This window comes from Chrysochloris asiatica, unplaced genomic scaffold (genome assembly GCF_000296735.1).
Source record: "Chrysochloris asiatica unplaced genomic scaffold, ChrAsi1.0 scaffold00142, whole genome shotgun sequence".
Classification (NCBI taxonomy): Eukaryota; Metazoa; Chordata; class Mammalia; order Afrosoricida; family Chrysochloridae; genus Chrysochloris; species Chrysochloris asiatica.
The window spans coordinates 4,282,196-4,298,969 of NW_006408660.1; the positions used below are offsets into that span (position 1 = coordinate 4,282,196).

General features: G+C 44.7%; 1 protein-coding gene across 1 annotated transcript in view; it reads left to right on the plus strand.

Moving 5' to 3' along the window:
• RPH3A (rabphilin 3A homolog (mouse)) overlaps nucleotides 1–15,898 on the plus strand; it is an 83,764-nt gene extending 67,866 nt beyond the window's left edge. Inside the window, exons 14-19 of the mRNA XM_006870508.1 lie at nucleotides 1,374–1,500; nucleotides 4,122–4,178; nucleotides 4,885–5,039; nucleotides 9,424–9,505; nucleotides 14,196–14,292; nucleotides 15,768–15,898. Coding sequence (XP_006870570.1) covers nucleotides 1,374–1,500; nucleotides 4,122–4,178; nucleotides 4,885–5,039; nucleotides 9,424–9,505; nucleotides 14,196–14,292; nucleotides 15,768–15,898 — 649 coding nt within the window. The remainder of the gene's footprint in view (nucleotides 1–1,373; nucleotides 1,501–4,121; nucleotides 4,179–4,884; nucleotides 5,040–9,423; nucleotides 9,506–14,195; nucleotides 14,293–15,767) is intronic.
• Nucleotides 15,899–16,774: the final 876 nt, after the last annotated feature.

A 16,774-nucleotide genomic window follows, 5' to 3' on the forward strand; every position in this document is an offset into this window, starting at 1 on the left:
CTCATCTTTCTCCCACGGAACCACTGGTAGTTTCGAACTGCTGACCTTGAGGTTACCAGCCCAATTCGTAACCACTACGCTACCAGAGCTTCTTAGTCAGTCTTAAAATATGGTCAAAAATTTTCCAGCTCTCTTTTAAAAAGATGTCAAACCTTACAGATGCAAGTTACAGCTCCCTCATTCCCTCTTCTCCCTTTATCATCAAGGCTAAATGCTGCCCTGGATTCTATGGTTACTCATTCCTAAACATGTTTTACCTTCAACTACATGAGAGCTCTGGTAGTGTAGCGGTTACTAATCAGGCTGCGAACCTTAAGGTCAGTGGTTCGAAACTACCAGCCATCATGGGAGAAAGATGAGGCTTTCTATTCCCGTAAAGATTGACACCCTTGGAAACCCTGTACAGGGTCGCTATGGGTCAGAACTGACTCGACGGCACTTAACAACAACAACATGAGAGAAAGATGAGGCTTTCTCCTCCCACAAAGATTTTTAAAGCCTTGGGAACCCTATAAGGGCCACAATGAGTTGGAATTGACTCCACTTAACAACACTTAACAACAACATAATTATGTATCTATAAAAATATAGGTGATATTGTTTTACATGTTTTCAAGTTTTGTATCAGTTTTCCTTAAAAGATCTACATCTCAGATGTTTTCTATTACTGGCTAAACTCAAATTCACTGTCCTCAAATCAATTTCGACTCATCACAACCCCATGGCAAACAGTGTTTCCAAGACTAAATTTTTACGGGAACAGAAAATTTCATCTTTCTCCCAAGAAACAGTTGATGGCTTTGAACCACCAGGTTTTCATTAGCAACGTAAAGGTAACAGAAAATGACCTTGCTTCCTTTCATAGACACAGTCTAGGAATGTGTCCTTAGAATAGAAATCAAGAATAAATCATTCTAGATCATAGGATATGTGGGCATTTAGTTTTGTTTTTAGTTTCTACAAAGAAACTACTTTTCAAATCCACTATTCCAAGCACATCATTCCTACTCATTACAATATTGCTTTAAGTAAAATGTTTTGTCTTAGTGTTAACATCTATTTGGAAACATGCATAGATCATAACTGTACATGTTGGTCTGGTTTGGGGTCATCTTTATGGAAGCTAATTGTTGCGTTGTTCTACTGTGGAGTGACTGTTGGGCTTGGAACCACTGACCTTTCAGTGAATAGCTGAGCGCTTAACCACTGTGCCACCAGCAATCCTTGCTGAGCCTGACCCTAACAATCAGTAGACAAGAAATCCTAGTATTCCTATACACATTGCACATTCCTTACCACATCACCCACAGTCCTCAGCATGAATGAGAGCTCAGTGTGGGCTCCTCATTCCCTTCCCTTTCTGTCCACCACAGGATCTCTGTCTGCGATGAGGACAAATTTGGCCATAACGAGTTTATCGGTGAGACCAGATTCTCACTCAAGAAACTGAAGCCCAATCAGAGGAAGAATTTCAATATCTGTCTGGAGCGGGTCATCCCAGTGAGTGCCTTTGTCCCAGGACTCGGGTGGGGAGGAGAGTTGGAGATACTGCCTTCCCCTTCATATTCAGGGGCCAGACATCCCAGGGTAAAGATTTCAGGTCAGAACATCCAAGGTTGCCTCCTGGCTCTGTCATTTGCCAGTCTGTACTAACATCATCTTTCCAAATGTCAGTGAGACTGGGAAGGGCAGTGTGGCTGACCTGGGTTTAGAATCTAGCGCATGGCCTTGGCCAAGGGAATGAATAACTCTGGGTCTCAGTGTTCTTGTCCGTAAATGACATCATTGCAGTACCTACCTCAGCAGAGGTTTGTGTGAAAATAAATACGTAAAGATCTGAACCTAGAGGGTAATAAGAATTCACGAATTGCTGTGTGTTGTTACCATAGAAATAGCCCTGCCTTGCCTACCTGATGTCAAGTCCAGAAGCACCATATAAATAAAGCAGATACTTCTCCCCTCACTAATCAACACAGCTTGGTTCCAAAGACCAGGTCATGATGGGAAAATTGGCATTCTCCAAAACTGGAGGAGGACCACATCAGATCACCAAATGCAAGATGACAACATCCTTACCTAACTGCCAAGTTACAGCATTACGTAACTTCCAAATTCTCTCATTACATAACTGCCAGCTTACGATTTATAGAACTGCCAAATTACATCATTATATAACAGCCAGATTACATTATTATGTAGCTGCCAAATGACACCGAGAATCGGGGCCCAGCCAAATTGGCACATAAGCTTAACCATCACATCCAACTTTACATTCATTCGCCTTGTTCATTACTGCCAGAGGTATGCCATTAATGCACAAACGAGTTGGATAGTTTTTCTTCCTACTGTCATAAATAAGAAACCTCAGAGAATGAGATAGTCAATGAGTGTGGAGTAGGTGTATAGCATGAGCTATGGAGCCAGACCATCTGGGTTTGAATCCTAACTCTGCCACTGAGGCAAATAACTAACGTCTCTGGGTCACATCTATAAATGGAGAGATAACAAAGTACCATCTCTACAGAGGAAGGTGTGGTGGGTCCATACGATAGACACTGGATTGTCAACCACAAGGTCTGTGGTTTGAGCCCACTAGTTCCCATGAAGATGCAAAGCCTATATAGGGTTGCTATGAGTCGGAACCAACTCAATGGCACTTAACAACAACAATGGCAAAGGGGCTCATAAGGACGAAGTATTACTATACATGTAAAGCATTAGAATGTTTGTTATGTTGTCATCATTGCTAGAGGTGGTCCTTGCCCTTTGAGAAAGAAAAGCAAGGACTAGATCGGGGTTCAGAATCACCCATGGATGCTAAGACCAGAGCTTTGCAAATTAAGACTTGTGGGGCTCTCTCTTGGAGATTCTGACTTAATGGAGTCATCATGTGAGGCCCCATAGGAGGTATTTTGGAGATGAGCCACCCTGTGCTTGATTGAAAAATGGGACAAATTCATCTCTGAATGGAAGGCAATGACTGTGGTAGAACCCAGTCCTTTTACAGTCCTCACCCCTGCCATGTCCTTGATCCTCTGGGCTGAGTGAGGGTCAGCTCCCCAAGGGAAGCCTTGGGGCCAACAGGGAGAATCCCACCACATCCTCCCACCAGATGTCTGCCTCCAGGATAGAATAACATTGTTTACATAGCGTAAGCGTGGAAACAAGATACAATATGGAAAACTGCAAGAAAACATTTATACCAAACATCAGGCTCCAAACAGATCATTAATAAAAATCCTGGTGTGAAGAGCTTCCTGTGGGGCTTGGCTGACTTTCCAAGCTACTGTTCCTTTCCACATTCAGTGAGCCAACTTGCTCAACAGAGACCCTGCCCAGGTCCTAGGTCTGCCCACTTTGGTGCAGTGGACACTGGCAGTATCCAAGCCACCATGGACTTGATCTTTTTCTGCCGCTCTTTCCCTCCGCCCTTCCATTGCCAGCTTCTCCCACTATGCTCACTGAGGACTGGGACATAGAAGTGCTGTCCCCTAGTCTCTGGACCTCAGTTTTCCTCTTCTGTAAAGTGGGCAGGTTGAATCTAGCCAGCAGTTTTCAAACTGTGTTCTCCAGATCTTGAGACTCCAAAAAGAAGACTTAATGAGTTTAGGGTAAGAAGGTTCTGTCACTTACTGACTGGGCAACCTTGAGCAAGTAACTTCACTACTCTGACTCTGACCCTCAATGTCCTTATCAGTAAAAGTAATAGAATTTATATCATAGATGGCTGTGCATTAACATAGTCTGTCATGTGGCTTAAAGGAACTCTGGTAGCGTAACGGTTATGAAATTGGGCTGTGAACCTCAAGGTCAGCAGTTTGACCTTGTTCCAGCTGTTCCACCAGAGAAAGATGAAGCTTTCTGCGCCCATAAAGATTTACAGCCTCAGAAACCCTATACAGGGTCACTATGAGTCAGAACAGACTCCTCTGCACACCAGCACCAATCCTGTGGCTTGTATTATATACATTTTAGCCAACAGGGGAAGAAAGATGGTCTCAGGAGCTTGGAAACCCCATCATCAGGATGCTGGATGCTAATGGAGAGGAGTGAGGGGCTTCTACTCCTTGTTTTCAGAAGTGAGCCATAGACAATGTTATTTTCTTTTGTTTCCTTGGAAGATGAAGCGTGCTGGGACCACCGGGTCAGCCCGAGGCATGGCCCTGTATGAGGAGGAGGTGAGCCCTGAGGGTGTTGAAGGCTACAGGTGGAGTTGTACCTGGTATGGTAGTTCCCTCCTCTCCCTCCCTGGCTCTCCCTCCACTTTCTCCCACAGCCACCTGCCCTTGGCCTCCAGGCTCTGGAACCCAAGACCAGTGTGAACTATACCCTGAATGAAGCCTCTTAAGTGGGGGAGTCCCCTGCTCTCACTCCTGAGACACCCCGTGTTCCTTGATCCTGTTGGCAAACCCTCCACAGACTATGCCACATGACTGGAGTGGTGGTGTCCCCAACCCCAAGGGGACGGGTAGGCTCTCACAGCTGTGTCTGGCCGGGTGTGTGCTTAAAGCAAACATCAGAACCCTCTGCCCAGGCCCCTCTTGGAACCCAAGGCACTGTGCTCAGGAGGAAACTGGTTGACACTTTGTCTTGGACTAGGGTCAAGGTTTATCAGTGAGGGTCAGTCAGTGACCAGCCTCAGGCTCAATTGTGTCCAAGTAGATAGGACTCAAGTGATGTCCTGCATGCCGCACATTGTCCAGTGTCCTAACCTCCATTTGGTCCTCCCTGAAGAAGGGGGTCACTGCTGCTGTCCATGTTGCTGACCCACTTTAATAGGCTGGCATCTACCACCCTAGCCAACCTCTTCCCAATGCTTGCCATCCATGATCCACAGTCCCTTCCCCTCCCTTCCTAAGCCAACACACCGTCTTCCTCTCATAGCAGGTGGAACGTATTGGTGATATAGAGGAACGTGGCAAGATCCTGGTGTCCCTCATGTACAGCACCCAGCAGGGAGGCCTCATTGTGGGCATCATACGCTGCGTCCACCTAGCCGCCATGGATGCCAATGGCTACTCAGACCCATTCGTCAAACTGTGAGTCAGTGTCTTGGGGCCATGAGTGGTCCCTAGTGGGGGTCTCAGATCCTTGGAAAGGGAGAACCAGAGAGCTTCCCCAAGATCACTGTCCACTTAGGCCCAGAGAGGGGAAGGAATGTGCCCAGTGTCACACAGGGAGAGAGATCCAGAACTGGCTAGAGTCTCAGGCAATCAGATTGGTGTATGTTACTGGCCCATATGAGAAGCTTTGTGGCTCTGTCCGCTCCAGTGGTGGAGGGTGGTCAGCAGGGTTGTGATGCCCCAGTTATGTTCCCAGGAGTCATCTGCTCATCCCTCCATCAACTTGGAACCCTACCACCAGAAAAGCAATCTGGCTTTTCCCAGATTCAGTCTGGAAATGTTCAATAAGAAAAACCCTTAGATTGTGGGGTAATTCCATTCATCTCATCATGGGGAATAAAATCGACTTGGTTCTTTGTCTTAGCCTGTATCATCTGAGGACAAAATATCCAAGGATTTTATTGGGGGAGATGCCTTTGCCAGGGACAATAGGGAGCAGGTCAAGGGAGACTGGGAGAGCTGTTGAGTCTTCGCATTATGCATATGACCCAAGAGAAGGGAAGCTGGATGGAAGCATCTTAGGTATAAGCAGGAAATACTCAACACAAAATTGGTCATCAAAAAAAGCCCTGTATCTCTAAAAGGCCTCTTTTGGCATCTCTGCCATGCTCAGCCATTTACCAGGAACATGAAATACTGCATGTATGTCAAAACGTAGTCCCTAGAACACTGGACTTGGAAGTCTTGAGGTCCACTCTCTCATGGTCACCATTGTATCAACCCAGGATTCAGCTCTCATCTCTGCTAGCTGTGTGAACACAGCAAGTTACTTAGCCTTTCTGAACCTCAGTTTCTTCATTGTAAAAAGAGAAACAATACAGGTAGTTTAACTTATCTCTGAGAGTAAGTGTAAAGTTCAGATGATATATCACATGTGGAACAATTGCAGTGGTGCCTAGGATAGAACTTGATCTACTCTCCATAAAATTCTTACTTTCCTTTGGATAGCAAATGTCTCACCATGTGTCATATTACAGCTGTGCTCCACAGGGTTCTCAATGACTGTTTTTATTGTTGTTGTTGTTTTGAAGTAGATCACCAAGCTTTTCTTCTTGGGTATCTCTGGGTGGACTAAAATTCCCAACCTTTTACTTAGCACAACCTAGGGATGGTCTCTTAATATTTTCTAGCTGTGCTACCTTGAGCTCTCAGATTGACTTCTCTGGGTCTCAATATCCTCATCTATAAAATGTTGTTGCTGCTGTTAGGTGCCATCAAGTTGGTTTCGACTCATAGTGACCCTATGCACAGAAGAATGAAACACTGCTCGGTCCCCTGCCATCCTCACAATTATTGGTATGCTTGGTCCCATAGCTTCTGCCACTTTTCCAGTCCATCTCCTTGGGGATCTTTCTCTTTTTTGCTGACCCTCCACTTTACCAAGCATGATGTCTTTCTCCAGGGACTGGTCCCTCCTGATAACATGCCTGAAGTATGAGACATGAAATCTTTACATACTGACTTGTAAGGAGCACTCTAATGATATTTGTTGCAACACAGATTTGTTTGTTCTTCTGGAAGTCCATGGTACACATTTAAATTTCTTCTCCTACTTCACAATTCAAATGCATTGATACTTCTATGGTCTTTATTCATTGCCCAACTTTCGCATGAATATGAGGCTATTGAAAATACGATGACTTGAGTCAGGCACACCTTAGACCTCAAACTGACGTCTTTGCTCTTGAATACTTTAAAGAGGTCTTGTGAAGCAGATTTCCCTAATGCAATACATCATTTGATTTCTTGACTGCTGCTTCCATGAGGGTTGATTGTGGATCCAAGCAAAATGAAGTCTTTGAAAACTTCAATCTTTTCTCCATTTATCATGATGTCATTGATTGGGTCAATGGTGAGGATTTTGTTTTCTTTACTTTGAGGTGCAATCAATATTGCAGTCTTTGATCTTCATCAGTAAGTATTTTAAGTCCTCGACACTTCTGGCAAACATACGACAAGTTATTTGTCAGTCTTCCTCCAATCCTGATGCAATGTTCTTCTTCAGATAATCCAGATTTTCAAATTATTTGCTCAGCATGCAGATTGAATAAATATAGTAAAAGAATACACCAACACACACTTTATTGATTTTATGCAATCCAGCATACCCTTGTTCTGTTCAAACAACTGCTTCTTGGGCAATGTATAGGTTTCTCATGAGCACAATTAAATGTTCTGGAATACCCATTCTTTCCTGTGCTGTTAACAGCTTGTCATGATCCACACAGTCAAAAGCCTTTGCATAGTCAATAAAGCACAAGTAAGCATCTTTCTGGTATCCTGTTTTCAGCAAGACCCATCTAACATTCCACATCCTCTTCTGAATCCCACTTGAATTTCTGGCAGCTCCCTGTCAATGTCTGCTGCAGCCATTTAAAAATTATCATCAACAAAATTTTACTTGCATGTGATACTAATATTGTTCAATTGCTTCTACATTCAATGGGGTCACCTCTCTTTGGAATGAGCACAAATGTGGATCTCTTCCAATCAGTTGGCCAGGGAGCTCTCTTCCAAATTTCTTGGCATAGATGAGTGAACACCTTCAGTGCCTCATCAGTTTATTAAAAGATTTCAATTTGCATTCCATCATTTCTTGAAGTCTTGTTTTTCACTAATGCCTTCAGTGCAGCTTGGCCTCCTTCCATCAGTACCATGATCCTATGCTACCTTTGAAAGGGTTGAATAGCTACCATTTCTTTTTGGTACAGTGACTGTGTGTTCGTTCCATCTTCTTTGGGTGCAAAACAGCATTATTCAATATTTTGCCCATAGAATCTTTCAGTATTTCAAATTGAGGCTTGAATTTTTCTTCAGTTCTGTCAGCTTGAGAAATGCTGAGTATGTTCTTCCCTTTTGGTTTTCTAGCTCCAGGTCTTTGCTATAATTTCATTATAATACTTGACCTTGTCTTTTTGAGCTGCCCTTTGAAATTGTCTGTCCAGCAGTTTGACTTCCTCATTTTTTCCATTCGCTTTAGCATCTCTATACTGGAGAGCAAGTTTCAGAGTAAAATGGAGAGAATAAAATTGGGCATTAGTTTGAGTCCTCTAAAAAGCAGATGACAAAACAGGATGAGGTGTACAAGAGTTTTCTTGAGGGAAACATCCGTGAGGGAAGCTCTGAGACAGCCAGAGAAGGCTGGTGAAGCCCACAGACTGATACAGGTCTGACCCCCATGAAGTGATATAGAAAAGGGAAGGTCTGAGAGGAAGAATCTTAGATGGTGCTGCAGTCCTAAGGAAGTTTCATCTAGGGCAACATGGAATCCTGGAGTACAAAGTCATCCACTAAAGTCATCCATGTCCCAGGCATGGGCCTGCTTCAGTATCCCTGCCGTCTTATTCAATGCCCATGGGAAACATGACCCTGGCTTGAGGGTGAGTTCAGAGCCCACCAGCTCAGTCAATTTCACTTCCTGCCCCTTGACACCTGACAGGGGCATTTTCATAGTGTTGGGTACATAGCAAGTACCCAATAAATGCTTGCCATTGTGCTTACCAATAATTTTGTTGTTGTTGTTAAATGCCGTTGAGTTGGTTCCAACTCATAGTGACCCTGAATTTCTGAAGAGTGGCTAGTGAATTTGAACCGCCAACTTTGCGGTCCAGTGCATTATCTCAGTCATGACAAAGCACACTTTTTAGTGTTCCCTCCAATCTGGGAGACACCCCACTCTCAACACAGCCTCTAGTAACAGAAAACAATACTTCCCCCAAGCCCTTGGCTGAAAAACCAACTTTCCCAGAAGGTGATTTAGTTAACAAAAGACACAGGAGTCATGGGGGAATTTGATTCCCAAGAGCCATTTGGGTTTCTCATGGGGCCCAAGAAAATTTGCTCATGGGATGCCATCTTGCATGCCATTAAATCCCAGCTCTGTGCATATCAGGTTGCTTAAGTAGCTTTTCCCATCATCCCTCTCTCATCCAGCATCTTCCCAGGACTCGCTGTGGGGTAAATCAATCTGTGAAGTGAGTCTCCAGATGCTTCCAGTGGGAGGAAGTGGTGGCTGAACTGGGTTCAGATTCCAGAGCCACCAGTTTCCAGCTGTGTGACCTGAAGCACATGTCTCAACCTCTCTGGACCCTCAGTTTCCTTATATGTAAAATGGGGTGACCCTAGTTCAAGCACCTTTATGTGAGGGTTACATACACCCACAGTAAATATTGGACAGTTCTCAATGTTGACTCGCTTTATGGCTTGTTCATCAGAACACTGGGAGGAGGCTTTAGGGTCTTCAAAAGGCTTTTTTGATTCATTAAATTTCATCCAAACAGTGTCTTTTGTCTCCTCTTAGCTGGCTGAAACCAGACATGGGAAAGAAGGCTAAACACAAGACTCAAATTAAGAAGAAAACCTTGAACCCTGAATTTAATGAGGTAAGGCTGCCCCATTCTCTGTTTTGGTCCTGGGATAGTGCCCACATGTCAGGAAGACAGAAGCTCCCTGCTAGAATGTTCTTTATCACACTGTTGTGTGCCACAGAGTCAGTTCCAACTCATAGTGACCCTGTATAGGGTTTCTGATGCTATAAATCTTTACGGAAGCAGAAAGCCTCCTCTTTTTCTTTAAGACCTGCTGGTGAATTAAAAATTCTCACCCTGTGGTTAGCAGCCCAACACATAACCCACTCTACCACCACCAGGCCTCCTTTTTAATCACATTGTTGTTGTTCAGTGCCATCAACTTGGTTCTAACTCATAGCAACCCTATGTAGGGTTTCCAAGGAGCAACTGGTGGGTTTGAACCACCAAACTTATGGTTAGCATTTCAGTGCTGATCCTACATTGTTGTTTTTGTTGTTGTTAAGTGCCGTCAACCCTACATAGCAACCCTACCTAGGGTTCTGTTCCAACTCATAGCAACCCTACATAGGGTTCCCAAAGAGCAACTGGTGAGTTTGAACTGCTGACCTTGTGGTTCAAACAGACCCGGTCGTCTAGTGCTTCATCCTACAGTGCCACATCAGGACTCCTCTATTGGTGGTGGTGGTGGTTATGTGCCATGGAGTCAGTTCTGATGCATAGCAACCCTGTATAGGGTTTCCAAGACCGCAAATCTTTATGGGAGCAGAAAGCCTCATCATTCTTCTGTGAGATGGCTGGCAGTTTTGAACTACTGACCTTGAGATTAACATCCTGACTCATAACCACTACACTACCAGAGCTCCCCTATGTTAGGGGAAGAAAAACTTCACTCATAGATCAGTCTGGTTTATCTACAGAAGTGATAAGTTTCTTCTCATTGAAGGCAGTCAAGCCTAAACTAATCCACAGGTTAGGGATGCCATAGGGAGAAAGCTGAGTTTGGAGAAAGATTGAATTTAATCATCTGAAAGGTCTTTGTCAAGTCAACTTGGGCTTTGGAGAGAAATTTAATTTAACCATCTTCAAGGTCTTTATTAATCTACTTTGGTCTTTACTGATTCCAAGAAATAGGGGCAGCATTGGCCTGAACTGTCCATCCAGCTGGTGCTGCCCTCGCCCTCTCCTTCATGCCCCACGTCCACCTAGCGCCTCAAGTCCTGCTGCGTACACTCCTTGCTCTGTGTTCTCACGATCACTGTCCTGATTCAGCCCCTAACAGTTTATGCTTGGACCATTGCCATAGACACCTGATTTGCTTCGCTGTTTTGTCATCCTCCATGTAATTTGTGAGTTTTCTAAAATATAAATCTGAATTTGTCACCCTTTTGCTAAATAAACCAACAATGGCTCCCTAACTCCATAACCTGACATCTGAGCCCTCCCCTACCTCCCTAGTCTCAGACCATTCTCTTCTCAGCTTTTGCTGGTTTCTTATCCTGAACTTCCCTCCTTCTCTCTGACAAACTCCTAGTCATCTCTCAGGCCTGAACTAAAGTGTCACCTCCTACATATATCCCTCATGTATTCTTTGTGCTTCTCTTCATCTTGTGCTGTCCCTCTGAGCTTCAATCACCTGTTGGTAAGCCTGTCAGAGAATGAGGACCCTTAAATATCTGTGGAATAAAAGGGGAAAGAGTAGAAAATACACGGGTTCCAATCAAAACCACCACCACTCATCTGTCAGTTTTCCATACTATGGTGGCTTGCATGTTGCTGTGATGCTGGAAGCAATGCTATCAGCATCTCAAGTCCCAATAGGGTCACCCATGGTAGATAGGTTTCAGCAGAGCTTCCAGACTAAGACAGACTAGGAAGAAAAGTCTGGCAATCCAGTGTACTTCTTAAAATCAGCCAAGGGAAACCTTATGGATGAAAACCTTATGGATTACAACAAAACACTGTCAGATGCACTGATACAATGTTGAAGATGACACAAAACAAAAAATTGAAGCAGCATTTCATTCCACTGGGGCTGATTTGACAGCAATTCACAACAATACTAGAATTCACACACATAGGCAGAACCCAGAGAAAATCATTCCACCAGTTCATTGGGCCCTTGTGGCTCCCAAAGTCTCTTTGGCCTGGTCCCCTGGCCTCTCTCTGCCCATGAATTTTAAGTAAAGACCCAATTCCTGCTGCCCTGCCCTGCCTTCTCCTGGAGTTTAAACAAGTCACAAAATAAAAGAAAGCTAAATGGCCTATACATACCACAGTGGTAACTCATCAGAAACAGAGAAAATCCAGACCAGACCCCATGTTGCATCACAAACTGCCACAAAAGTATTTGTAAACATTGGTCCCCAGTGCAGATAAGCATATGGGGGCATGCATGCACTGATGATAAAGCAAAGTGCAGTGACAGAACGCTCGTCAAAACGCTCGAAAAACCTTATTGTCTTTTCATTGCAGTTTTATTTATTTTTGGAAGAGGCAGTCACATATTTTCAAAATTCAAAAATACTAGCAGGTAGGATAGGGTCACTCTGAGTCGGTACCAACTTGATGGCACCTAAATACAAGAAGCCAGGAAAGAATCCCTGTCTTGCCACTTGAGTTGCCACTCACCTATATTCTCCCATACATTAAGCAAATATGGAGTCCCTAGGTGGTACAATAAACAGCATTCTTATCAACAGAGAAAAGATTGAAGTCGTCAAGGACTTCATTCTTCTTGGATCAACTATCAACACTCAAGGAAGCAGCAGTCAAGAAATCAAACGATGTAATTCATTAGTCAAATCTGTTGCACAAGACCTTTTTAAAGTGTTGAAGAGCAAAGATGTCAGCTTGAGGACTAAGGTGCACCTGACCCAAGCCATGGTATTTTCAATAACCTGATATGCATGTGAAAGCTGGACAGTGAATAAGGAAGACCGTACAAGAATTGATGCTTTTGAGTTATGGTGTTGGAGGAGAACATTGAAAGTGCCATGGGCTGCCAAAAGAACACACAGATCTGTGTTGAAAGAAGTGCACCCAGAGTGCTCCTTAGAGGCCAAGATGGCCAAACTTCGTCTCTCATACTTCGGACATATTGTCAGGAGGGACCAGTCGCTAGAGAAGGATATCATGTTTGGTAAGGTGGAGGGTCAGAGAAAAAGAGGAAGACCCCCAACAAGATAGATTGGCCAAGTGGCAGCATTAATGGACTCAAGTGTGGCAACAATTGTAAGATTGGCCCAGGATCGGGCAGTGTTTCATTCTGTTGTGCATAGGATCACTATGAGTCTGTTCCAACTCGATGGCACATAACAACAACAATGTGGTGCAACTAGTTAGTGCACTCAGCTGCTCAACACAAGGTTGGAAGTTCTAGTCCACCCAGAAGCACCTCAGAAGAAAGGCCTGGCAATCTATTTCCCCAAAAATCAGCCATTGGAAACTATGAAGCACAGCTATGAAGCACAGTCTTACTCTGACACACACAGGATCGCTCTGTGTTAGCATCAATGCCATAAAGCAACTGATTGAAGAAAAATATGTACAATGAGTTTGTTTTTGTTTTTGTACAATAAACCCACTGTTCTCCATCTTAACATTTTACCAACTCAGTAATTCACTTCTTGTGTTTATATAAATCAATCATCACAGATGTGCACAATGACTTCACCTTAAGGATGCCTTTAGCAGTACCATTACCATAGTGGAAAATTGGAGACAACCTATAGATCCAGTAGTCAGGGGCTAAGTAGTCAGGGACTACAGTGACACCACCATTAAATCTGACCACTACAATGTAGCGAGCATGGTGGCTCTGTAAGACAGCCTCAGGACTTCAAACCACAAGGTCAGCAGGTTGAGCCCACCAGTTGCTCCGAGGGAGAAAGACTTTCTGCTCCCATAAAGATACAGCCTCAGAAACCCTACACAGGAGTGCTATGAGTCAAGCACTGAAACCAACTCAACAGCACTTAACAATACTACAATGCAGAAAAATATTTCTTACATAACAAGTTGGTTTTTAGCATCTGTTATAAAGTGGAAGAAGGAAGCTACAGCACTCACTGTATGCTGAGTGTTATTTCGTATGAAAAAACATACATCTCTACAGGTCTTGAAAGGTCATGGTTCTGAAAGGGTGCAGCTTTGAACACCTCATGGAATGCTGTTCTGTTCTGCACTTTGGGGGCTGCCATAAGCTAGAGTCAAGTCGACTGTAAGTCACAATGACAACACAACAACATATGCACACACATGGCATGTTGAGTTACAAAGGTCCTCGTGTGTCTTCACAGTAAGCATGTCATTAAGAAGAAATACTATTCTCTGATAAATCAGATTGTCTGGGCACATAAGTGCTGATCCTGGTAGCAGTCTCAGACCAGGCCTCTCTTCTCTTCTGATCCATGGAGAGAGGGGGGAACCCACTCAGAAGCTTCCAGGAGAGAAGGACTGAGTTCCTGGTCATCTGCCTTCAAGGGACATGATTAGAACCAGCTCGATTACACAAACGTCTTCCTGCTGTGCTCAGCTCCATACAGAGAGTCCATTGAAAAGAGAATTCGCCGGTTTGAGAGACTTTGTTTTACAGAGTGCTTGTTGAAAGGGAATTGCCAAGCCTGGAGTAGAGACTCTCATCAGAGTGGAAAGCCAACTTGTGCCCGCACTATCCAGCTCAAGGGGCTCCTCTGACCTCCTGGGACTCGTTCTCTTAGCTCAGGGCTTCTCTCACTTGTGTGTCTCCCTTTGTGGCTTACAGGAGTTTTTCTATGACATCAAACATAGTGATCTGGCCAAGAAGTCACTGGACATCTCGGTCTGGGACTATGATATCGGCAAGTCCAACGATTACATTGGTGAGTGCCCCCAACTCCAGCACTCTGTGAGCTCCCCAGGAGACATGGAGAACCTGACCAGTGCTGACCAGAGCTCCAGCCACCCTTCTTCCCTGTCAGTAACCATATCATCCACATGCCAAGTGAGACCCAGGATCAAGTGTTTGGTCCCATTGGGAATGCCTTCCTAGGAAAGGGCTTACCGAGCTAGTCATGGTGCTGCCTACTAAACAAATCACATCCAGTGCAATGCAGGCATACCTGGCTTTATTGTGCTTCACTTTACTATGACTGCGTTTTGTATCAATGGACGTCTAAGGCAACCCTGTGACAAGCATGTCCCTGGGTACCATTTCCCCAACAGCACGTGCTCACTTCGTGTCTCTCTGTCCTATTTTGGACATTGTCTAAATAGCAGTTTTCATCATGCTAGTGTAAACATAATGTTTACATACTCGGGGAAACCAACAAAATCATGTGACTTGCGATACTCACCTTATTGGGAACTGAATCTGCAAGGTCTCCCAGGTCTGCCTGTAATGAAATCCCAGACCAGTAAGAAGAAGGGTGATGGGAAATGTCCTTAAACAATTGGCAAGTCCAGGGTGGAAGTTTTCATTTCCTCACTCCTCCAAACCATGAGGAAGAAAACAAGAGGAAAAGGAGCAGAGTGGGAGTTCCAGGCGGGGTACCCAGCCACAGGATTGAGCTAGACAATGACGCTGACTCTGCAAACAGCTGACGAGAATGCAGAGATGTGAGAGTTCATTTCAGTGAGTGGGGTAGTGACCGGTGGTGGTAGTGTTTGTGCTTGTCAAGTTGACACCAACTTATAACAACTCCACATGTAACCAAATAGCACATCAGCTGGTCCTTGGTCATCTTCATGATCATTGGTCTATTTAAAGTCCAGTGTTGTAGCTATTGGATCAACCCATTGCATTGAGAGTTTTGTTTGGTTGTGTGCATGCCATCAGGTCAATTTTGGCTCATAGCAGCCCATGTATCAGAGTAGAGTTGCCCCCAGTGGGTTTCCTAGGTTGCAATCTTACAGAAGCAGATCACCAGGTCTTTCTCCCATGGAGCCACTGGATGGGCTCAAACCTCCAGCCTTTCCGTTAGCAGTTGAGCGCCTAACTGGTACAGCAGCAATGCTTTTCAATTGGCTGTTGTTATTAGGTGGCCTGGCTTGATTGGTAGAGGCCTTTTACAAACAGGCAGTGGCGCTGTGAATTGATACTATAGCAGTAAACATCACATGTTCTTGAATAGATGACCTCCAGCCAGAGAAGGTCAACAGTAATAATCATAATCATTATGACCCTCTCTTGGGAGTCATTTCTACATCTTTTCTATACTATCTGTATGCCTGCTGCCCAAGTCACTGAGCAGGTCACTGTTTGGTGGCAGTTTCCCCAGGAAGATACTTGGGTCCAGGATGCGAGTCCACGCATCCCACAACTGTAACCATGCCTCTCTCTTTCTGTTTTCTTCAGGAGGCTGCCAGCTGGGGATCTCGGCCAAAGGGGAACGCTTGAAACACTGGTACGAGTGTCTGAAAAACAAGGACAAGAAAATCGAGCGGTGGCATCAACTGCAGAATGAGAACCACGTGTCGAGCGATTAAGGTGGTGCTGGGGACCCCCCCTTCAGCCTGCCCCAGCTTCCTACTGTGCACTGGTCTCTCATCCCAGTGCCAGCCTCCCCCATGCCTCCTCCACCCTCCTGGAGCCTGCATTGGAGGTCTCCCCTTGGCACTTCTGCCAAAGACCATCTCCTTGCCCTGATCTGAAATGCAGGCTCTGTGATGTCCCTCATTCTTGTAGGATGGCGCAGTGAGGATGGGAGACCTCCACGTGGAGTATGTTCATTTAACAACTGCTCAGTTAGGCTATATTGCAAAGGTTCTTTGGGACTGCTCAGACGCTCCTGGCCTTGAACATACACACCTCCCCTTTAGTTTCCTGTGTGGTGTTTGTATGTCCCCTCAGTTCTGAGTACATGTGATGAGGCTGTAAGAATGGGCTCTGGGGCAGAAACAAAACATCCCATTGCTCCTCCAACACCCCTAAATGTTGTTGTTAAGTCAATTCTGGTTCATGGCACCCACACGTATGTCAGAGTAGAGTTATGCTCCTCAGGGTTTTCCATGACTGATTTTTTTTTGGAACTAGATTGCCAGACCTTTCTTCTGAGGTATCCAATTCTAGATGGACTCAAACCTTTGACTTTTGGTGAATAGCTGAACGGGTTAACTATTTGCACCACCCAGTAACTCCATTCTCCAAAAACACATGCCACCAACTTCCAGAAAAACAAAACAAAACACAAAACCACAGTGTTTACACTGCCCTTGTTCCAGACCCATCTCAAAGGGACGCAGAATACGCAAAAGATACCCTCTCATTTTGTAGGTCAACTGTTTGCTTCCTAGCAAAAAAACATACAGAGAGAGAGAGAGAGAGAGAGAGAGATAATTTGTTCTCTCTCACCTTCCACCTTC